This window comes from Coregonus clupeaformis, chromosome 28, assembly GCF_020615455.1.
Source record: "Coregonus clupeaformis isolate EN_2021a chromosome 28, ASM2061545v1, whole genome shotgun sequence".
NCBI classification, from domain to species: domain Eukaryota; kingdom Metazoa; phylum Chordata; class Actinopteri; order Salmoniformes; family Salmonidae; genus Coregonus; species Coregonus clupeaformis.
The window spans coordinates 9,884,420-9,905,010 of NC_059219.1; the positions used below are offsets into that span (position 1 = coordinate 9,884,420).

The window sequence follows — 20,591 nt, forward strand, 5'->3', positions numbered from 1 at the left end:
CTACAGTGGGTATATGAATCTACAGTGGGTACATGAATCTACAGTGGGTACATGAATCTACAGTAGGTAGCCTACAGTGGGTATATGAATCTACAGTGGGTAGCCTACAGTGGGTATATGAATCTGCAGTAGGTAGCCTACAGTGGGTATATGAATCTACAGTGGGTATATGAATCTACAGTGGGTATATGAATCTACAGTGGGTATATGAATCTACAGTGGGTATATGAATCTACAGTAGGTAGCCTACAGTGGGTATATGAATCTACAGTGGGTAGCCTACAGTGGGTATATGAATCTACAGTGGGTATATGAATCTACAGTAGGTAGCCTACAGTGGGTATATGAATCTACAGTGGGTATATGAATCTACAGTAGGTTGCCTACAGTGGGTATATTAATCTACAGTGGGTATATGAATCTACAGTGGGTACATGAATCTACAGTGGGTAGCCTACAGTGGGTATATGAATCTACAGTGGGTATATTAATCTACAGTGGGTACATGAATCTACAGTAGGTAGCCTACAGTGGGTATATGAATCTACAGTGGGTATATGAATCTACAGTGGGTAGCCTACAGTGGGTATATTAATCTACAGTGGGTATATGAATCTACAGTGGGTAGCCTACAGTGGGTATATGAATATACAGTGGGTATATGAATCAACAGTGGGTAGCCTACAGTGGGTATATGAATCTACAGTGGGTATATGAATCTACAGTAGGTAGCCTACAGTGGGTATATGAATCTACAGTGGGTATATGAATCTACAGTAGGTAGCCTACAGTGGGTATATGAATCTACAGTGGGTATATGAATCTACAGTAGGTAGCCTACAGTGGGTATATGAATCTACAGTGGGTATATGAATCTACAGTAGGTAGCCTACAGTGGGTATATGAATCTACAGTGGGTATATGAATCTACAGTGGGTATATGAATCTACAGTGGGTATATGAATACCCACTACTCACATCACATTCTGCAAGACTCCAGACACCTATTTATTATATCTGATAATAATGATAGACAGTTTAAAAAAGGCACTCCTTTGATATTATAGAGTAGGTACAGGAGTGACTGTCGGAGACAAGCCACTGTAGGTACAGGACTGACTGTCAGAGACAAGCCACTGTAGGTACAGGAGTGACTGTCAGAAACAAGCCACTGTAGGTACAGGACTGATTGTCAGAGACAAGCCACTGTAGGTACAGGACTGACTGTCGGAGACAAGCCACTGTAGGTGCAGGAGTGACTGTCAGAGACAAGCCACTGTAGGTGCAGGAGTGACTGTCAGAGACAAGCCACTGTAGGTACAGGAGTGACTGTCAGAGACAAGCCACTGTAGGTACAGGAGTGACTGTCAGAAACACACTGTAGCAACTGTTTTGTCAAATGGTTTTACTTTGCTTGAGCAGTCTTATTAAAACAAGATTGATGCTTACTCGTTATGAATTTTAAATGGAAACCACCAACTCTCAACAATACATTCTCCCATGGTTCCTCGCAGCTGTAGTACAGTTGAAGTACTGAATGCTCTCCTGAACTCTTGGTATATGAACTCTGCCCTGCAAGGTTTTATCACCAGAAGATCCTATTTAAACAGCTTGTCTGCAGTACAGTGTGATAAAGCAGTGTGTGTGTGTGTGTGTGTGGCTGTAGCTAGTGGGGCTCCCAGCCGTAGCCAACAGGAAGGATGCCTGCTTGGATTAACAAAGGCTAGTACAGTGTGTTCTCACTCTCAGCCAGCCAGAGACTGGGAGGGTGTTTCTCTGGACAGTGACAAATCAGGCAGCATTGGCAGGGACAGGGACAAGGAAGCCTCAGTCCAGTGTGGAGGGAGGCCAGTTCCAGGGGTGGGTGGATGTGTGGGACTTTGCATGCTAAGCCCACAGGATGCATGGCTCTCATTGTCAGTGAGTGTGGAGCTGCATGTGGACTGCTGACAGAGAGGGCCTCTCCCTCTCTTGTTTGCGCAACTCTTTTTGGGCCTGCAGAGCACGTGCTTAGAGACAACTTACATAAGCCTCCTGTTGAATTTTTTTTTTTTAACGAGTTATGAATTATGATTCACAACGTGCGTTCTTTTACTTTAGGAATAATCTGAAGGCTGAGTGATTTAGTAGCACTATATTTAGCAAATTTTGAGTTCACATTTTTTTTTTGGGGGGGTGAAAGCCTATACTTTGTTGTTATCTGCGATACATGGTTCATGTTCCATCGTTTGCAGTGTTTCCTCTTGTCAACCCCTACTCAAGCAAAGGCTGAGAACACACCAAAGCGGTGTTGACCCATCTGTCAGTGTGAAATATCTGTCGACGTATGCTTGAGCAAGGCACTTAACCCTAATATACCTCAGGGGCGCCGTACTACTATGGCTGACCCTCAACACATTTCACTGCATCCATCTGGTGAACGTGACAAAAACTATTTTTTTGTTATATATATATTTTTTTAAATCATTGACACTTTCTAATCTTGCCACCTACATGCCTGTATATTAGCCCATGTATACTACCATTAGGTGTATTTGCCTGTGTCAGGCTGAGAATTAAATTATTTATCTACGTAGTCCTATTGTACATTGTTAAGAAATTATATTAATTTCCACGAAGATTACAGGATTTAGGCTATGATGGAAGATTAAGAGCATTGGGCATTTTCCGTTAAATTGACTTTCTCAATCCTCTGTTTCGCCGGAGAAGTTGATTTACTGGTTAGGTTAAGGTTTCAGACATACTTTCCCACACCTGTCAGTTATGCAATGTGTCTTTTCTGAAGTTCAGCATTTCAGATATGCCATGTCAGCTGTGTCAATAGTACAGACATAGCCTGCTGTAGATACTATACATAGTGTGACTGACTGTCTTCTCTCAAGACCAAACTAGTTAGCCTACACATGGGCTGTCAGTGTGGAATTTAAAGATTTCATTCAACACTGTCATTCTGTCCAAGTATCCTCCTGTAGAAACAGTCTAGCGTGTTGAAGTAACTCTCTCAGACTGACTGCAGTATCCTCCTGTAGCAACAGTCTAGTGTGTTAAAGTAACTCTCTCAGACTGACTTCAGTATCCTCCTGTAGAAACAGTCTAGCGTGTTGAAGTAACTCTCTCAGACTGACTGCAGTATCCTCCTGTAGAAACAGTCCAGAGTGTTAAAGTAACTCTCTCAGACTGACTGCAGTATCCTCCTGTAGAAACAGTCCAGAGTGTTAAAGTAACTCTCTCAGACTGACTGCAGTATCCTCCTGTAGAAACAGTCCAGAGTGTTAAAGTAACTCTCTCAGACTGACTGCAGTATCCTCCTGTAGAAACAGTCTAGTGTGTTAAAGTAACTCTCTCAGACTGACTGCAATATCCTCCTGTAGAAACAGTCTAGCGTGTTGAAGTAACTCTCTCAGACTGACTGCAGTATCCTCCTGTAGAAACAGTCTAGTGTGTTAAAGTAACCCTCTGACAGCACTTGGCTCAGGGCCAAGCTATGAGGGACATTCTAAAACTGTTGGAGCACAGCAGCAAAATCCTCCCAAAGGACTGTGGGTCGCATGCAGCTTGTGCCTCAACTCTAAACTGATGTTGGAGTGCTTGTGAACTTCCTTTCACTTTGAATGGCTGTATTGGCACTAGTTTCAGGAGTTGACTTTAAAAGCAACATTCGACTGACTTTTCTGTCCGTCTCCTGGTTACAAACCCCTGCCCATGATTCTGCTGTCTGACCCCTGACCTCATTTCTGGAGTGAACACAGTCCAAACACACACCTCATAATTACATCATCCCCATCCCTTATGACCAACCAACCCAGTCTCAGTGGAGATTACATACTGGAAGTCTCAAATCAATATAGCTAGTCGGTAATGGAGTGATGAGGAGAAACCGGACAGATCAAATAAAAGTTAGATACAGTAGTCTCCTGTTCTAGCCTGAGGACTCATCCTGAATGTAATTCTGCTGCTCTATCGATCGCTCCACACGTTAGAGGAAACGATAGTGGGCGTGGTGTTTGGCAGGAGCCATGTGGATGGTTGTCAGGCTACTCCCCTTCATGGCAACACACTCCAGACCCCTCTGTTTGTCTTGTCAGTCGATACATGGCGTCAGGGCACTCCAGGGCAAACCAAACTGGCAGCTCTCTGTCTGCCTGTCTGTGAGACCTGGTTGGCAGTCATGTGAAGCTATGCTCTAGTAGTAGGCTACTTGTTTTTTTTGCAATTATTTTGTTATTGAAGAAAATACACTAGGCTCTAGTAGTACCCTGTCTGTCTGGTATAGTACTGTAGGTACCCTGTCTGGCTGGTATAGTACTGTAGGTACCCTGTCTGGCTGGTATAGTACTGTAGGTACCCTGTCTGGCTGGTATAGTACTGTAGGTACCCTGGCTGGTATAGTACTGTAGGTACCCTGGCTGGCTGGTATAGTACTGTAAGTACCCTGTCTGGTATAGTACTGTAGGTACCCTGTCTGGTATAGTACTGTAGGTACCCTGTCTGGCTGGTATAGTACTGTAGGTACCCTGTCTGGTATAGTACTGTAGGTACCCTGTCTGGTATAGTACTGTAGGTACCCTGGCTGGCTGGTATAGTACTGTAAGTACCCTGTCTGGTATAGTACTGTAGGTACCCTGTCTGGCTGGTATAGTACTGTAGGTACCCTGTCTGGTATAGTACTGTAGGTACCCTGTCTGGTATAGTACTGTAGGTACCCTGGCTGGTATAGTACTGTAGGTAACCTGTCTGGCTGGTATAGTACTGTAGGTACCCTGTCTGGCTGGTATAGTACTGTAGGTACCCTGGCTGTCTTGTATAGTACTGTAGGTACCCTGGCTGTCTGGTATAGTACTGTAGGTACCCTGGCTGTCTGGTATAGTACTGTAGGTACCCTGGCTGGCTGGTATAGTACTGTAGGTACCCTGGCTGGCTGGTATAGTACTGTAGGTACCCTGGCTGGCTGGTATAGTACTGTAGGTACCCTGGCTGGTATAGTACTGTAGGTACCCTGTCTGGCTGGTATAGTACTGTAGGTACCCTGTCTGGCTGGTATAGTACTGTAGGTACCCTGGCTGGTATAGTACTGTAGGTATCCTGTCAGGTATAGTACTGTAGGTACCCTGTCTGGTATAGTACTGTAGGTACCCTGTCTGGCTGGTATAGTACTGTAGGTACCCTGTCTGGTATAGTACTGTAGGTACCCTGTCTGGCTGGTATAGTACTGTAGGTACCCTGTCTGGCTGGTATAGTACTGTAGGTACCCTGTCTGGCTGGTATAGTACTGTAGGTACCCTGGCTGTCTGGTATAGTACTGTAGGTACCCTGGCTGGTATAGTACTGTAGGTATCCTGTCAGGTATAGTACTGTAGGTACCCTGTCTGGCTGGTATAGTACTGTAGGTACCCTGTCTGGTATAGTACTGTAGGTATCCTGTCTGGTATAGTACTGTAGGTACCCTGGCTGGCTGGTATAGTACTGTAGGTACCCTGGCTGGTATAGTACTGTAGGTACCCTGTCTGGTATAGTACTGTAGGTACCCTGTCTGGCTGGTATAGTACTGTAGGTACCCTGTCTGGTATAGTACTGTAGGTACCCTGGCAGGTATAGTACTGTAGGTACCCTGTCTGGCTGGTATAGTACTGTAGGTACCCTGTCTGGTATAGTACTGTAGGTACCCTGTCTGTCTGGTATAGTACTGTAGGTACCCTGTCTGGCTGGTATAGTACTGTAGGTACCTTGGCTGGCTGGTATAGTACTGTAGGTACCCTGGCTGTCTGGTATAGTACTGTAGGTACCCTGGCTGTCTGGTATAGTACTGTAGGTACCCTGGCTGGTATAGTACTGTAGGTACCCTGGCTGTCTGGTATAGTACTGTAGGTACCCTGGCTGTCTGGTATAGTACTGTAGGTACCCTGGCTGGCTGGTATAGTACTGTAGGTACCCTGGCTGGCTGGTATAGTACTGTAGGTACCCTGGCTGTCTGGTATAGTACTGTAGGTACCCTGGCTGTCTGGTATAGTACTGTAGGTACCCTGGCTGTCTGGTATAGTACTGTAGGTACCCTGGCTGTCTGGTATAGTACTGTAGGTACCCTGTCTGGCTGGTATAGTACTGTAGGTACCCTGTCTGGTATAGTACTGTAGGTACCCTGGCTGGTATAGTACTGTAGGTACCCTGGCTGGCTGGTATAGTACTGTAGGTACCCTGGCTGGCAGGTATAGTACTGTAGGTACCCTGTCTGTCTGGTATAGTACTGTAGGTACCCTGGCTGGCTGGTATAGTACTGTAGGTACCCTGGCTGTCTGGTATAGTACTGTAGGTACCCTGGCTGTCTGGTATAGTACTCTAGGTACCCTGTCTGGCTGGTATAGTACTGTAGGTACCCTGGCTGTCTGGTATAGTACTGTAGGTACCCTGTCTGGCTGGTATAGTACTGTAGGTACCCTGGCTGTCTGGTATAGTGCTGTAGGTACCCTGTCTGGTATAGTACTGTAGGTACCCTGGCTGTCTGGTATAGTACTGTAGGTACCCTGGCTGTCTGGTATAGTACTGTAGGTACCCTGGCTGTCTAGTATAGTACTGTAGGTACCCTGGCTGTCTGGTATAGTACTGTAGGTACCCTGGCTGTCTGGTATAGTACTGTAGGTACCCTGGCTGTCTGGTATAGTACTGTAGGTACCCTGTCTGGCTGGTATAGTACTGTAGGTACCCTGGCTGTCTGGTATAGTACTGTAGGTACCCTGGCTGGCAGGTATAGTACTGTAGGTACCCTGGCTGGTATAGTACTGTAGGTACCCTGGCTGGCAGGTATAGTACTGTAGGTACCCTGGCTGGTATAGTACTGTAGGTACCCTGGCTGTCTGGTATAGTACTGTAGGTACCCTGGCTGTCTGGTATAGTATTGTAGGTACCCTGGCTGGTATAGTACTGTAGGTACCCTGTCTGGCTGGTATAGTACTCTAGGTACCCTGTCTGGCTGGTATAGTACTGTAGGTACCCTGGCTGTCTGGTATAGTACTGTAGGTACCCTGTCTGGCTGGTATAGTACTGTAGGTACCCTGGCTGGCAGGTATAGTACTGTAGGTACCCTGGCTGGCTGGTATAGTACTGTAGGTACCCTGGCTGGCTGGTATAGTACTGTAGGTACCCTGTCTGGCTGGTATAGTACTGTAGGTACCCTGTCTGGTATAGTACTGTAGGTACCCTGTCTGGCTGGTATAGTACTGTAGGTACCCTGGCTGTCTGGTATAGTACTGTAGGTACCCTGTCTGGCTGGTATAGTACTGTAGGTACCCTGGCTGGTATAGTACTGTAGGTACCCTGGCTGGTATAGTACTGTAGGTACCCTGGCTGGCTGGTATAGTACTGTAGGTACCCTGGCTGGCTGGTATAGTACTGTAGGTACCCTGTCTGGCTGGTATAGTACTGTAGGTACCCTGTCTGTCTGGTATAGTACTGTAGGTACCCTGTCTGGCTGGTATAGTACTGTAGGTACCCTGGCTGGCTGGTATAGTACTGTAGGTACCCTGGCTGTCTGGTATAGTACTGTAGGTACCCTGGCTGGTATAGTACTGTAGGTACCCTGTCTGGCTGGTATAGTACTGTAGGTACCCTGGCTGGTATAGTACTGTAGGTACCCTGGCTGGCTGGTATAGTACTGTAGGTACCCTGTCTGGCTGGTATAGTACTGTAGGTACCCTGTCTGGCTGGTATAGTACTGTAGGTACCCTGTCTGGCTGGTATAGTACTGTAGGTACCCTGTCTGGCTGGTATAGTACTGTAGGTACCCTGGCTGGCTGGTATAGTACTGTAGGTACCCTGGCTGGCTGGTTTATACTGTAGGTACCCTGTCTGGTATAGTACTGTAGGTACCCTGTCTGGTATAGTACTGTAGGTACCCTGGCTGGCTGGTATAGTACTGTATGCTAGTGCCATATGTGAGCTCGATGCTCCCCGTCAGATTGACTTGCCAATGCCAATGCAGGGCATCTGTAAAAAGAGGACAAGCCCAGACTCTTCCGGTCAGTCTGGCTGGGTCCCAATTCTACGCCCTTCCCCTGAATTGTGCCCTTACACACATCCCATCATGTATTTCACAAAGGTGGAAACTCCCTCCAGCTAATCCAATGCTTTTAAATCCAAATCAAATCAAATGTTATTTGTCACATACACGTGTTTAGCAGATGTTATTGCGGGTGTAGCGAAATGCTTGTGCTTCTAGCTCCGACAGTGCAGTAATATCTAACAAGTAATATCTAACAATTTCACAACACATACCCAATACACACAAATCTAAGTAAGGAATGGAATTTAATAATACATATATGGACAAGCAATGACAGAGCGGCATGGACTAAGATACAGTAGAATATTATAGAATACAGTATATACATATGAGATGAGTAATGCAAGATATGTAAACATTATTAAAGTGACTAGTGTTCCATTTCTTAAAGTGGCCAGTGTAGCTCAGTTGGTAGAGCATGGCGCTTGCAACGCCAGGGTTGTGGGTTCGATTTCCACGGGGGGCCAGTATGAAAAATGTATGTGCTCACTAACTGTAAGTCGCTCTGGATAAGAGCGTCTGCTAACTGACTAAAACGTAAAAGGCAGCAGCAGCCTCTGATGTGCTAGTGATGGCTATTTAACAGTCTGATGGCCTTGAGATAGAAGCTGTTTTTCATTCTCTCGGTCCCATCTTTGACCATGATGTAGTGCTGAGCGATTAACCTAAATATTGGTTATTTTTCGGTTTTTAAACAACTAATTGACCGACGTCAGTTCAATTATTTGAATTACATTTTTTTTTTTTTTGTGAGCTCAATGCGCACATTGCACAGTTTCTCTAGAGATAAATCAGATCAAGCCTGAACTGTGCGATGTGGTAGGGAGTTGTAGTTTCCAACAGGCCAATATTCTACATAGTTTAGCGCATCAAACGTGGTAATTAACTACAATGACCATAATCCATTGAGCATCTACTTGTCCGGTCTGTGCGTTTCTTTTACGCCTGCTACAGAAGAGGCAGAAGAATGCGCGATCGTGAGGGGATATAGAGAGCAGCTGTTGCTTAGTGAGGTATCTCTACCTGAAAATACATGATCTAAGTGATTGATAGTTGGTTTTCAGCAGTCATAAAAGTATGCCTTATTTACTTTGAAGACTAAAATAATGATTTTGTCAGACAGCATAGGGAGGAGCTCTAGAGATGAGATGACATGGAATTAAATAATAAAGTCATCAAATAAAACAAATGGAATATACACAACAACTGAAATATTAATATTAAAGTAAAGTAATGTGAATAAATGGATAATAGGTGATCAGCAGTAATGGGCAGTCACTACCACCAATGGACCTTTTATTCTGCATTCATCCCAAATAATCGAAACCGTGCTTCTTTTTTTTTTTAACAGACCTCAAAAAGCACTAATCGCTCAACACCGGGGAGTGTGCAAAGTGCACACTTTGAGATATGGATAGAGAGATCGGGACACAACCCTACTGCACCCATAGGAATATGATCAAAAGTAGTGCGCTATAAAGAGAAAAGGGGGCCGTTTGGGACGTATCCTGAGTCACATTATACACACACGTTATACACTGGAACAAAGCCCATAGAGCACATTGACTGGCCAGGGACATGTAGGTTAGCGTTACAGCTTGCTGATCAAATCAAATCAAATTGTATTTGCCACACGCGCCGAATACAACAGGTGTAGGTAGACATTACAGGTTAGCGCTAGAGTTAGCTGATCACACAGTTCAATGCATGCAGGGTAACTAACTCGCTGCCGATGCGTCTCCTGCCACTGTTTGCATACGGGGGGGTCAAACATCCCCCTGACTCTATGGGCTGAAAGATTACAAGTTGACCGAAATAGCAGGGTTGTAACTCGATTTTATCTGATCCAATCTGTTCTGTCACTACATTTTGGTAATCTTATTGCATTTAAAAAAGACATGACCTACCTTTACATCTAATGTTTGCAGTACCATTAGCTACAATAGGCAGAGTGCCTTACTCCAAATAGGTCCCGTATAGAGTGCACAGTAAACATACCTTGTCTGTTCTTGCAGGGTGAGATGGGGTTCTACAAAGAACTTGACTCGGAGCTTCAGTCTGCAGGGAGCCAGGTTATCCATCTGTTGTGAGATCCTGTTCCTCAGGTTCAACCACAAACTCTCCCCTTTGCTTCCGCTGAACTGGAGCCCAAAGTAATCCACCTCTATTATTCCCAGTTTCCGACAGACCTGTGCGTCAAAACAATAGAAAAAAACCACTTCACTAAAGAAGTCAATACCCCATCAAGTCTGGTAATTAAATACAATGTTACAAGTACTACACTGTTGTTACATTGTTACAAGTAAGTTTACTTTTATTCAAATTCCCCAAATGTTTACAGAAATCAAAATGGTTAAAACTGCATTAATTTGCAACCCCAACACAGAGACACTGACAACATGCAATAAAATAGATTTAGCATGGTTCAATTTCAATTCTAATAAATGTACCTTGTGTAAGCAGTCCTCTCCATTTGCCTTCGAATCAACATCCAGCTCCATCACCACCGCGTCCGGGAGCGTTATATGGCAAAGCATTTTTGTTTCTCTGTATGTTTTGAATAGTTATCCTATAGTAGTTAAATCTATTGATGCTCTTCTTATCTTACAGAAATCCAACATTCAAACTTAACAGTCCTGCTGCAAGCCCACGGGCCGATCAGACCGTGTGCAAAAACACAACTGGGGGGGTTTTATATGACTTCGAGGGTGAATGAAGCACCGCCCCCTTCATTCAGCAAACTTCTCAACAACCAATCAGTGCAAATACACAGACGTAAACAAGGTTTTTGTCGCCACCTACTGGGTTGTTCGTTCTAATCAAGTTACCTGTTAATTCATACAAAAGCGGTTTTTAGAAGCCATGCTACACACACACAAATATTAATGTAAACTCACAATAATTTTCTCCTCAAAATATTGTGACATTTGTTTTTGTAACATTTTGATGTACAAAAAAAATGATGCCTAATGAAAGGCTTCCTGTTTTCTATGTGAAAGAATGCTGCGCAACCGTGATTCCGCTCAACAACCGGATTGCATGTTGACACTTGACTGAGTCAGGAAAACAGCTGAGCAAAGACCAAACTACAGCCATCTATCCGACTTTAGCTTATAGCTACTTATAGATGCATACAATCTGAACATTGACATGGCACTTTAGGAATACTCACAAAGAAGCTAGCTAATACAGTTAATGCGACGACAAACAACGTATTTGCTGCTTGGAAGAAACCAGGAAGATGTTTGAGAATTTCAAAGAGAGGTTGCAGACGGTGCAGCAAGATTTCACAACGGGGTTTGTATTAAAGTTACTTTTATAGCTAATGCTTCATTCGTGGCCCTATGTCTTGTGACCCTGCCTGTTCTGACATTACTGTATTAGCCATTTAAAAAACTAGCTACGTTAATTAGTTAGTTAGCTACGTTAGTTTCTCCCTCTCTGCCAGCATGGTTGAAAGGCTATCTAGCTGGATGTAACTATGTGTGGGACGAAACCATCGAACAAGTTTTGCATAGCTAGCTACTAAACACAAAACACTGGCAAAAGACACCCAGGCTGGCAGTAAATGAAAACCATGAATTTCAATTTAGAAGCTGCCAAAGCTTATTGATACAGTTAGCTAGCTAGCTACAGCTAGCTAAGTTGATTACGTTCAGCTGACCATCATGTGATGGTAGTGAGCGAGACAGAACATACTGGACTGGAGCCTGATGCCGGAGGTCTGAAGCAGAAAAAGTCTCAAGCAATATTTATGGCAACCTATTCCCTATATAGTGCACTACTTCAAATCAAATCAAATTGTATTTGTCACATACACGTGTTTAGCAGATGTTATTGCGGGTGTAGCGAAATGCTTGTGCTTCTAGCGCCGACAGTGCAGTCATTTATCATATCTAACAATTTCACAACATATACCCAATACACATAAATCTAAGTAAGGAATGGAATTTAAGAATATATACATATATGGACAAGCAATGACAGAGCAGCATGGACTAAGATACAGTAGAATATTATAGAATAGAAATTAGTGCATTATATAGGGAATGTGGTGCCATTTAGGACAGACCCAAAGTGTCTACTGTCATCCAATGAATATTTACATTGCTGTGACGGCTGTCCCATATATATATATATATATTTTTTTTTTTTACCTGCTCACATCTTTATAATTTCACTTCAGGATGAAGACTCTGAGTGATAAATCAAAGGAGGTCAAAGTAAAGAAGAAACAGAGGTAAGGAAGGAGAGCAGGGTCTGTATCCATAGTGTCTCAGAGTTGGAGTGATGATCTAATATCAGGTTGGCCTTTTAGATCATAATGAATAAAGACTATATTGACAGAGAGGACCTGATGCTTGATCAGTACTTCCAGTCTGAGGCTTTATGAGTATAGCCCAGGAATGCCTGTGAAATCATTCATTTACATCCACGTTCTCTTTCTCCTTTCTCCTCTTTATAGCCTCTTTCCCTTAATGACTAATTTCCTGTCTCTCAACAGACATGATGAACATCTGCCACAGTTTTCTGCTGGAGTGGAACTGCTAAGTCGGTAGGTGTTGCTCTCGTTGGATACGTCCAAATGATAGCATAGGGAATAGGGTGCCATTTGGGATGCATACATTGAAACACTCAGTGGTCTGAATACATGTAGCATAATGTAAAGGGAAGAAAACACAAGGCCTTATTTGTTTCATTAGTTTATTGTGTTTCGAAGGTACGAAGACACCTGGGTGACGCTCCACAGAAAAGCTAAAGATTGTGCGAAAGCTGGAGAGGTATGTATGAACTGTAGCACAATGTATTAATTATACTCACATTGAATTTTGCATCAAGAATAATAATACATAGAAACATGGGTAACATCAAACCTCTTCAACCAATCTATCCATCATCTCACATTCTCTCTCTTCTCTCTCTCGTCTTCTCTTCTCTCTCTTCTCTCTCTTCTCTCTCTTCTCTCTCTTCTCTCTTCTCTCTCTCTCTCCCCCTCCCTCTCAGACAGTGGATGGAGAGGTGGTGATGCTGTCTGCCCACTGGGAGAAGAGAAGAGCAGCAGTGGTGGAACTACAAGAACAACTACAGCAGATCCCAGGCTTCCTCACAGACCTGGAGACATGCACCAATCGCATCGGTGAGTGTGCACCATCACAATGCCTCAGGTTTGATTCTTCACTCTTCTGCTGAAGTGTGTACTTGCACTCTTTCTCGTATGGATTTTACAATGGTGGAAACTCTCCAGCCAATGCTTACACCAAGTGCACACTTCGAGAAAAGGGTGGAAAGTCGGGACGTAGCCTACGTATCGTAGACTGCACCAGGAAACCTCTAGGACCAGTCAACACAGTGGATCATATTATATTCTAGTAGAGAGAAATGTATTCTGTGGAACGGTCACAATTCCCCCCTAATGGCTGCTGAAGATCTTACACATATCCTTTTACTGAATGTCAATGCCAGTCTTTATTTTGGGCTTTTGTTACCATTGTGTGGAGTAGGTTGAGGTCTGAGGTGTTTATGACGGGCTGCGCTGTGTTCACCTTGAGAGAGCGGTGCTACTGTAGGGCACCGACTGCCACGGCCTGCCTGTTACCTGTGGAGCTTCAGCTAGCAGTGAGGTAATAACAGCTCCTAGTGCCAACAATGTGAAGGGGAGGTGGGTAGGCAACGACAGAGACAACGGGAAAAGATGGAGCCTTTTTACACACGGCTTGTTTGAAACGCAACACACGTTTTATAGTGTAAGGAGACAGATCTGACATCAAATCTGACTTCAGAATCAGATTCCCAAGCCACCTCCGTAGGTAGCTTGGACTACCTCTACATCATATACCATACAGCACAGAATAGTCTTTGATACTTTCTGTAGTATTCCATGCGTCGGACTATACCAGTATGTATTGGTCTTTTCTAAATAGTTTCTAGTATTGTACCCTGATCATGTAACTGGAACCCTCCTACCCTTCCTTGAGTAGTTAGTGACTGAGAGCTCATCAGGATCATAATCTGTCTCTGTTATAGTGTGCCCTGTGATTTGTCACTGGCCATAAGGTGTGTTCTAATGGCATTGATTTCCTGCTGATTCGCCAGATGTCTGTGAGCCTGCCCAGCACAAGTGGCACCCTATTCCCTATTCCTCATAGGGCTCTGGACAAAAGTAGTGCACTACATAGAGAATACGGTGTTATTTGGGACTGAGCCCAAACCTGCTGATCCCAAAATCTGGATATTAGAGCAAACAACCCATAGATTTGGAGGTTATTTTAACTCACTGTTTATCGCTGGTTGTGCTGTAATCCGTGTTAGATAGTAGTTGGACTGTTTAGAACTCGGAGGAATCTCATTCTTTCATTCTAGAATGGGTGTCTCCTGTCTCAGCCAATGAGTTGCACATGATGTGAATTCTAGCGAGCACTTGGGAAATTCCACTATGAACAGACTGAGAGATGTGTTTTAGGAATGGAATGAAATTGAGTAGAATTCAGGGGATCTTTAACTTTATCTGGAATATTTACATTTGTAAGATTTGTTCCTGCACTGTATAGAGTTACTGATAATGCCTCAAATATGGCACATTTCCCTTTGACTTTGGACAGTGATAATGCTCCAAGTACAAACAGTTTCCCTGTATGTTCACTGGTGTTTCAGTAGTGTAGTACATTAGCTAAGTTGGAAATAATAGTTCCTTACTTTGTTGGAATCTTTCACATGAAAATGTCATACAGACTCTGGCATCAGTCTCCCAGCAGCCGTTGGACAGACGCAACAGTCTCCCAGCAGCCGTTGGACAGACGCAACAGTCTCCCAGCAGCCGTTGGACAGGCGCAACAGTCTCCCAGCAGCCGTTGGACAGACGCAACAGTCTCCCAGCAGCCGTTGGACAGACGCAACAGTCTCCCAGCAGCCGTTGGACAGACGCAACAGTGTCCCAGCAGCCGTTGGACAGACGCAACAGTGTCCCAGCAGCCGTTGGACAGACGCAACAGTCTCCCAGCAGCCGTTGGACAGACGCAACAGTCTCCCAGCAGCCGTTGGACAGACGCAACAGTCTCCCAGCAGCCGTTGGAGAGACGCAACAGTCTCCCAGCAGCCGTTGGACAGACGCAACAGTCTCCCAGCAGCCGTTGGACAGACGCAACAGTCTCCCAGCAGCCGTTGGACAGACGCAACAGTCTCCCAGCAGCCGTTGGACAGACGCAACAGTCTCCCAGCAGCCGTTGGACAGACGCAACAGTCTCCCAGCAGCCGTTGGACAGACGCAACAGTGTCCCAGCAGCCGTTGGACAGACGCAACAGTCTCCCAGCAGCCGTTGGACAGACGCAACAGTCTCCCAGCAGCCGTTGGACAGACGCAACAGTGTCCCAGCAGCCGTTGGACAGACGCAACAGTCTCCCAGCAGCCGTTGGACAGACGCAACAGTCTCCCAGCAGCCGTTGGACAGACGCAACAGTCTCCCAGCAGCCGTTGGACAGACGCAACAGTCTCCCAGCAGCCGTTGGACAGACGCAACAGTGAGATACAGCTTCACAATGATGTTGTCATGACAACGGTTCCGTCAGGTAGCCTAGCGGTAAAAAGCGTTTGACCAGTAACCGAAAGGTTGCTGGTTTGAATCCCCGAGCAGACTAGGTGAAAAATCTGCCGACGTGCCCTTGAGCAAGGCACTTAACCATAATTGCTACTGTAAGTCGTTCTGGATTACTAAAATGACTAAATGTAACATGTTCCCTCCTCCTCTGCCACATACAGCCCACCTGGAGGCAGACTTCGAGGAGCTGGAGAGCCGGCTGATGTACCTGGAGAACCTGTGTGGTCAGTGTGAGCAGCAGCGCTTCAGACACTACCAGATCCTGCAGCTGGAGAACTACAAGAAGAAGAAGAGGTCTGTTCTCTCTAACCTCGGGATTTTACAACATAATAACATGCACAATTGAAAATGGTTGTAACTCGCCCTGGCTACTAATTTGACAACCATCCCCCAACTTTGTATCCCTTAATGATTGTCTGATATAAAAAGCGGTTCACCACTTGATGCACCACTGTGCTGTGTCCAGATGGTTTCCTCAGTATCATAGCATAGTAGCATACCGCCTCAGGCAAAACAACACTAACATTACATTTGTGATAGTCGTAGGCTTTAGATGTTGTCGGAGAATGAGTTATGGTAGATCTCTCTATTTAGTTCAACAGCAACATTCCTTAGCTGACAGCTTTGTGGCTGGCTGGGGTTTGACTTGTGATTAACAAGAGAGATTCCACAAACACAAACTGGCAGCAGCATTTGAAATTAAACTGTGAAGAGGCCAGTCTCTGCCCGCCCCAGGAGACTGCAGGGTAGCTGAGTGATGAACCGCCCCAGGAGACTGTAGGGTAGGTGAGTGATGAATATGTGTGGTAGGGCAGACCTGTGGAGGGGAAAGAGTACAGTACATTAGTCTGAATATCCTGCATACAGTCTGATTGTGTGTATGGGACAGTGTGTACAGTAGTCGTAACAAAGGGAGAGCTGGAGAGAGAGGAGCTAGGTTGAACATATACCTGGTGGAGAGAGAGGAGCTAGGTTGAACATATACCTGGTGGAGAGAGAGGAGCTAGGTTGAACATATACCTGGTGGAGAGAGAGGAGCTAGGTTGAACATATACCTGGTGGAGAGAGAGGAGCTAGGTTGAACATATACCTGGTGGAGAGAGAGGAGCTAGGTTGAACATATACCTGGTGGAGAGAGAGGAGCTAGGTTGAACATATACCTGGTGGAGAGAGAGGAGCTAGGTTGAACATATACCTGGTGGAGAGAGAGGAGCTAGGTTGAACATATACCTGGTGGAGAGAGAGGAGCTAGGTTGAACATATACCTGGTGGAGAGAGAGGAGCTAGGTTGAACATATACCTGGTGGAGAGAGAGGAGCTAGGTTGAACATATACCTGGTGGAGAGAGAGGAGCTAGGTTGAACATATACCTGGTGGAGAGAGAGGAGCTAGGTTGAACATATACCTGGTGGAGAGGAGAGCTGGAGAGCGGGTATAGACTGTAGAGAGAGAGAGAGGAGAGATGATGGGAGGTTATTGTTCAGCTGAGGGTATGGACTGGAGAGAGAGAGGAGCTGAGCTCTGCTGTATCTGAATGAAGCTTTAGAATGAGCATCATGTAATTATGGACTCACTGTAGCAGCACTTTGCAGTTGTTATTAAAAGAAAAGCATGTTACAATTTTAAATGTCTTATTATTATTTCTGGTCCTGCAGTTTAGTCTTCATAGACAGTAAAGGAATAAGCTACGAAGACTCTGAACTGGCACAGAGAGTCAGTGACACTAGTGAAAAGACTGCTTCTAACCGTTGTTCCTATTTTCTTTCACAGGAAAGAGCTGGAGTCTCTCAAAGGTAAGATCCCCTCTAAACATAACATTATTCTATACAGTCAGTAAGATCCCCTCTAAACGTAACATTATACTATACAGTCAGTAAGATCCCCTCTAAACATAACATTATACTATACAGTCAGTAAGATCCCCTCTAAACATAACATTATTCTATACAGTCAGTAAGATCCCCTCTAAACGTAACATTATACTATACAGTCAGTAAGATCCCCTCTAAACATAACATTATACTATACAGTCAGTAAGATCCCCTCTAAACATAACATTATTCTATACAGTCAGTAAGATCCCCTCTAAACGTAACATTATACTATACAGTCAGTAAGATCCCCTCTAAACATAACATTATACTATACAGTCAGTAAGATCCCCTCTAAACATAACATTATTCTATACAGTCAGTAAGATCCCCTCTAAACATAACATTATACTATACAGTCAGTAAGATCCCCTCTAAATGTAACATTATACTATACAGTCAGTAAGATCCCCTCTAAACATAACATTATACTATACAGTCAGTAAGATCCCCTCTAAACATAACATTATTCTATACAGTCAGTAAGATCCCCTCTAAACATAACATTATTCTATACAGTCAGTAAGATCCCCTCTAAACATAACATTATTCTAAACAGTCAGTAAGATCCCCTCTAAACATAACATTATTCTATACAGTCAGTAAGATCCCCTCTAAATGTAACATTATACTATACAGTCAGTAAGATCCCCTCTAAACATAACATTATACTATACAGTCAGTAAGATCCCCTCTAAACATAACATTATTCTATACAGTCAGTAAGATCCCCTCTAAACATAACATTATTCTATACAGTCAGTAAGATCCCCTCTAAACATAACATTATTCTATACAGTCAGTAAGATCCCCTCTAAACATAACATTATTCTATACAGTCAGTAAGATCCCCTCTAAACTAAAATGGCCTTTCACTCTAGCAAAATGGGATGCAGATCAATTCAATACAGAACTCAACATGTCTAGCGTTTTTGTGTGTGGTGGCGTTGTGACTCGTCCTGGACCGGGACGCCGTCTGGCAGACTTCAAAGAGAATGTCATCATCACTGTGGTTTGCTAAACATCTCAAAATATTTGATGTGCATGCTCATTAGTTTAATGACATTTTAATGTGAAACCCCAGGGAAAAATATGTTTCACAGCTACACTACCAGTCAGAAGTTTTAGAACACCTACTCGTTCAAGGGTTTTTCTTTATTTTTGCTATTTTCTACATTGTATAATAATAGTGAAGACATCAAAACTATGAAATAACACATATGGAATCATGTAGTAACCAAAAAAGTGTTAAACAAATCAAAATATATTTTATATTTGAGATTCTTCAAATAGCCACCCTTTGCCTTGATGACAGCTTTGCACACTCTTGGCATTCTCTCAACCAGCTTCACCTGGAATGCTTTTCCAACAGTCTTGAAGGAGTTCCCACATATGCTGAGCAATTGTTGGCTGCTTTTCCTTCACTCTGCGGTCCGACTCATCCCAAACCATCTTAATTTTGGTTGAGGTCGGGAGATTGTGGAGGCCAGGTCATCTGATGCAGCACTCCATCACTCTCCTTCTTGGTAAAATAGCCCTTACACAGCCTGGAGGTGTGTTGTGTCATTGTCCTGTTGAAAAACAAATGATAGTCCCACTAAGCCCAAACCAGATGGGATGGTGTATCGCTGCAGAATGCTGTGGTAGCCATGCTGGTTAAGTGTGCCTTGAATTCTAAATAATTCACAGACAGTGTCACCAGCAAAGCACCCCCACACCATAACACCTCCTCCTCCATGCTTTACGGTGGGAACCACACATGCGGAGATCATCCGTTCACCCACACCGCGTCTCACAAAGACACGGTGGTTGGAACCAAACATTTCCAATTTGGACTCCAGACCAAAGGACATTGCTCGTGTTTCTTGGCTCAAGCAGGTCTCTTCTTCTTCTTATTGGTGTCCTTTTAGTAGTGGTTTCTTTGCAGCAATTCGACCATGAAGGCCTGATTCACGCAGTCTCCTCTTAACAGTTGATGTTGAGATGTGTCTGTTACTTGAACTCTGTGAAGCATTTATTTGGGCTGCAATTTCTGAGGCTGGTAACGCTAATTAACTTATCCTCTGCAGCAGAGGTAACTCTGGGTCTTCCATTCCTGTGGCGGTCCTCATGAGAGGCAGGTTCATCATAGTGCTTGATGATTTTTGCGACTGCACTTAAAGAAACATTCAAAGTTCTTGAAATGTTCCGTATTGACTGACCTTCATGTCTTAAAGTAATGATGGACTGTCGTTTCTCTTTGCTTATTTGAGCTGTTCTTGCCGTAATATGGACTTGGTCTTTTACCAAATAGGGCTATCTTCTGTATGCACCCCTACCTTGTCACAACACAACTGATTGGCTGAAATGCATTAAGAAGGAAAGAAATTCCACAAATGAGCTTTTAAGAAGGCACACCTGTTAATTGAAATGCATTCCAGGTGACTACCTCATGAAGCTGGTTGAGAGAATGCCAAGAGTGTGCAAAGCTGTCATCAAGGCAAAGGGTGGCTATTTGAAAAATCTCAAATATATTTTGATTGGTTTAACCGTTTTTTGGTTACTACATGATTGTAGTACATGATGTGTTATTTCATAGTTTTGATGTCTTCACTTTTATTCTACAATGTAGAAAATAGTAAAAAATATATAGAAAAACCCTTGAATGAGTAGGTGTTCTAAAACTTTTGACCGGTAGTATACAGTGGGGAAAAAAAGTATTTAGTCAGCCACCAATTGTGCAAGGTCTCCCACTTAAAAAGATGAGAGAGGCCTGTAATTTTCATCATAGGTACATGTCAACTATGACAGACAAATTGAGAAAAAAAAATCCAGAAAATCACATTGTAGGATTTTTTATGAATTATTTGCAAATTATGGTGGAAAATAAGTATTTGTTCACCTACAAACAAGCAAGATTTCTGGCTCTCACAGACCTGTAACTTCTTCTTGAAGAGGCTCCTCTGTCCTCCACTCGTTACCTGTATTAATGGCACCTGTTTGAACTTGTTATCAGTATAAAAGACACCTGTCCACAACCTCAAACAGTCACACTCCAAACTTCACTATGGCCAACACCAAAGAGCTGTCAAAGGA

General features: G+C 43.9%; 2 protein-coding genes across 2 annotated transcripts in view; one reads left to right on the plus strand and one right to left on the minus strand.

Moving 5' to 3' along the window:
- LOC121542366 (E3 ubiquitin-protein ligase MYLIP-A-like) overlaps positions 1-10,700 on the minus strand; it is a 32,771-nt gene extending 22,071 nt beyond the window's left edge. The window contains exons 1-2 of the mRNA XM_041851769.2: positions 10,504-10,700; positions 10,052-10,242 (exon numbers count right to left, since the gene is read on the minus strand). Of these exons, the coding sequence (XP_041707703.1) occupies positions 10,052-10,242; positions 10,504-10,590 (278 nt within the window). The 5' untranslated portion in view covers positions 10,591-10,700. The remainder of the gene's footprint in view (positions 1-10,051; positions 10,243-10,503) is intronic.
- Positions 10,701-10,975: 275 nt separating this feature from the next.
- LOC121542792 (dysbindin-A) overlaps positions 10,976-20,591 on the plus strand; it is a 41,859-nt gene continuing 32,243 nt past the window's right edge. The window contains exons 1-7 of the mRNA XM_041852333.2: positions 10,976-11,350; positions 12,240-12,293; positions 12,558-12,608; positions 12,774-12,834; positions 13,058-13,190; positions 15,807-15,939; positions 17,416-17,438. Coding sequence (XP_041708267.1) covers positions 11,295-11,350; positions 12,240-12,293; positions 12,558-12,608; positions 12,774-12,834; positions 13,058-13,190; positions 15,807-15,939; positions 17,416-17,438 — 511 coding nt within the window. The 5' untranslated portion in view covers positions 10,976-11,294. The remainder of the gene's footprint in view (positions 11,351-12,239; positions 12,294-12,557; positions 12,609-12,773; positions 12,835-13,057; positions 13,191-15,806; positions 15,940-17,415; positions 17,439-20,591) is intronic.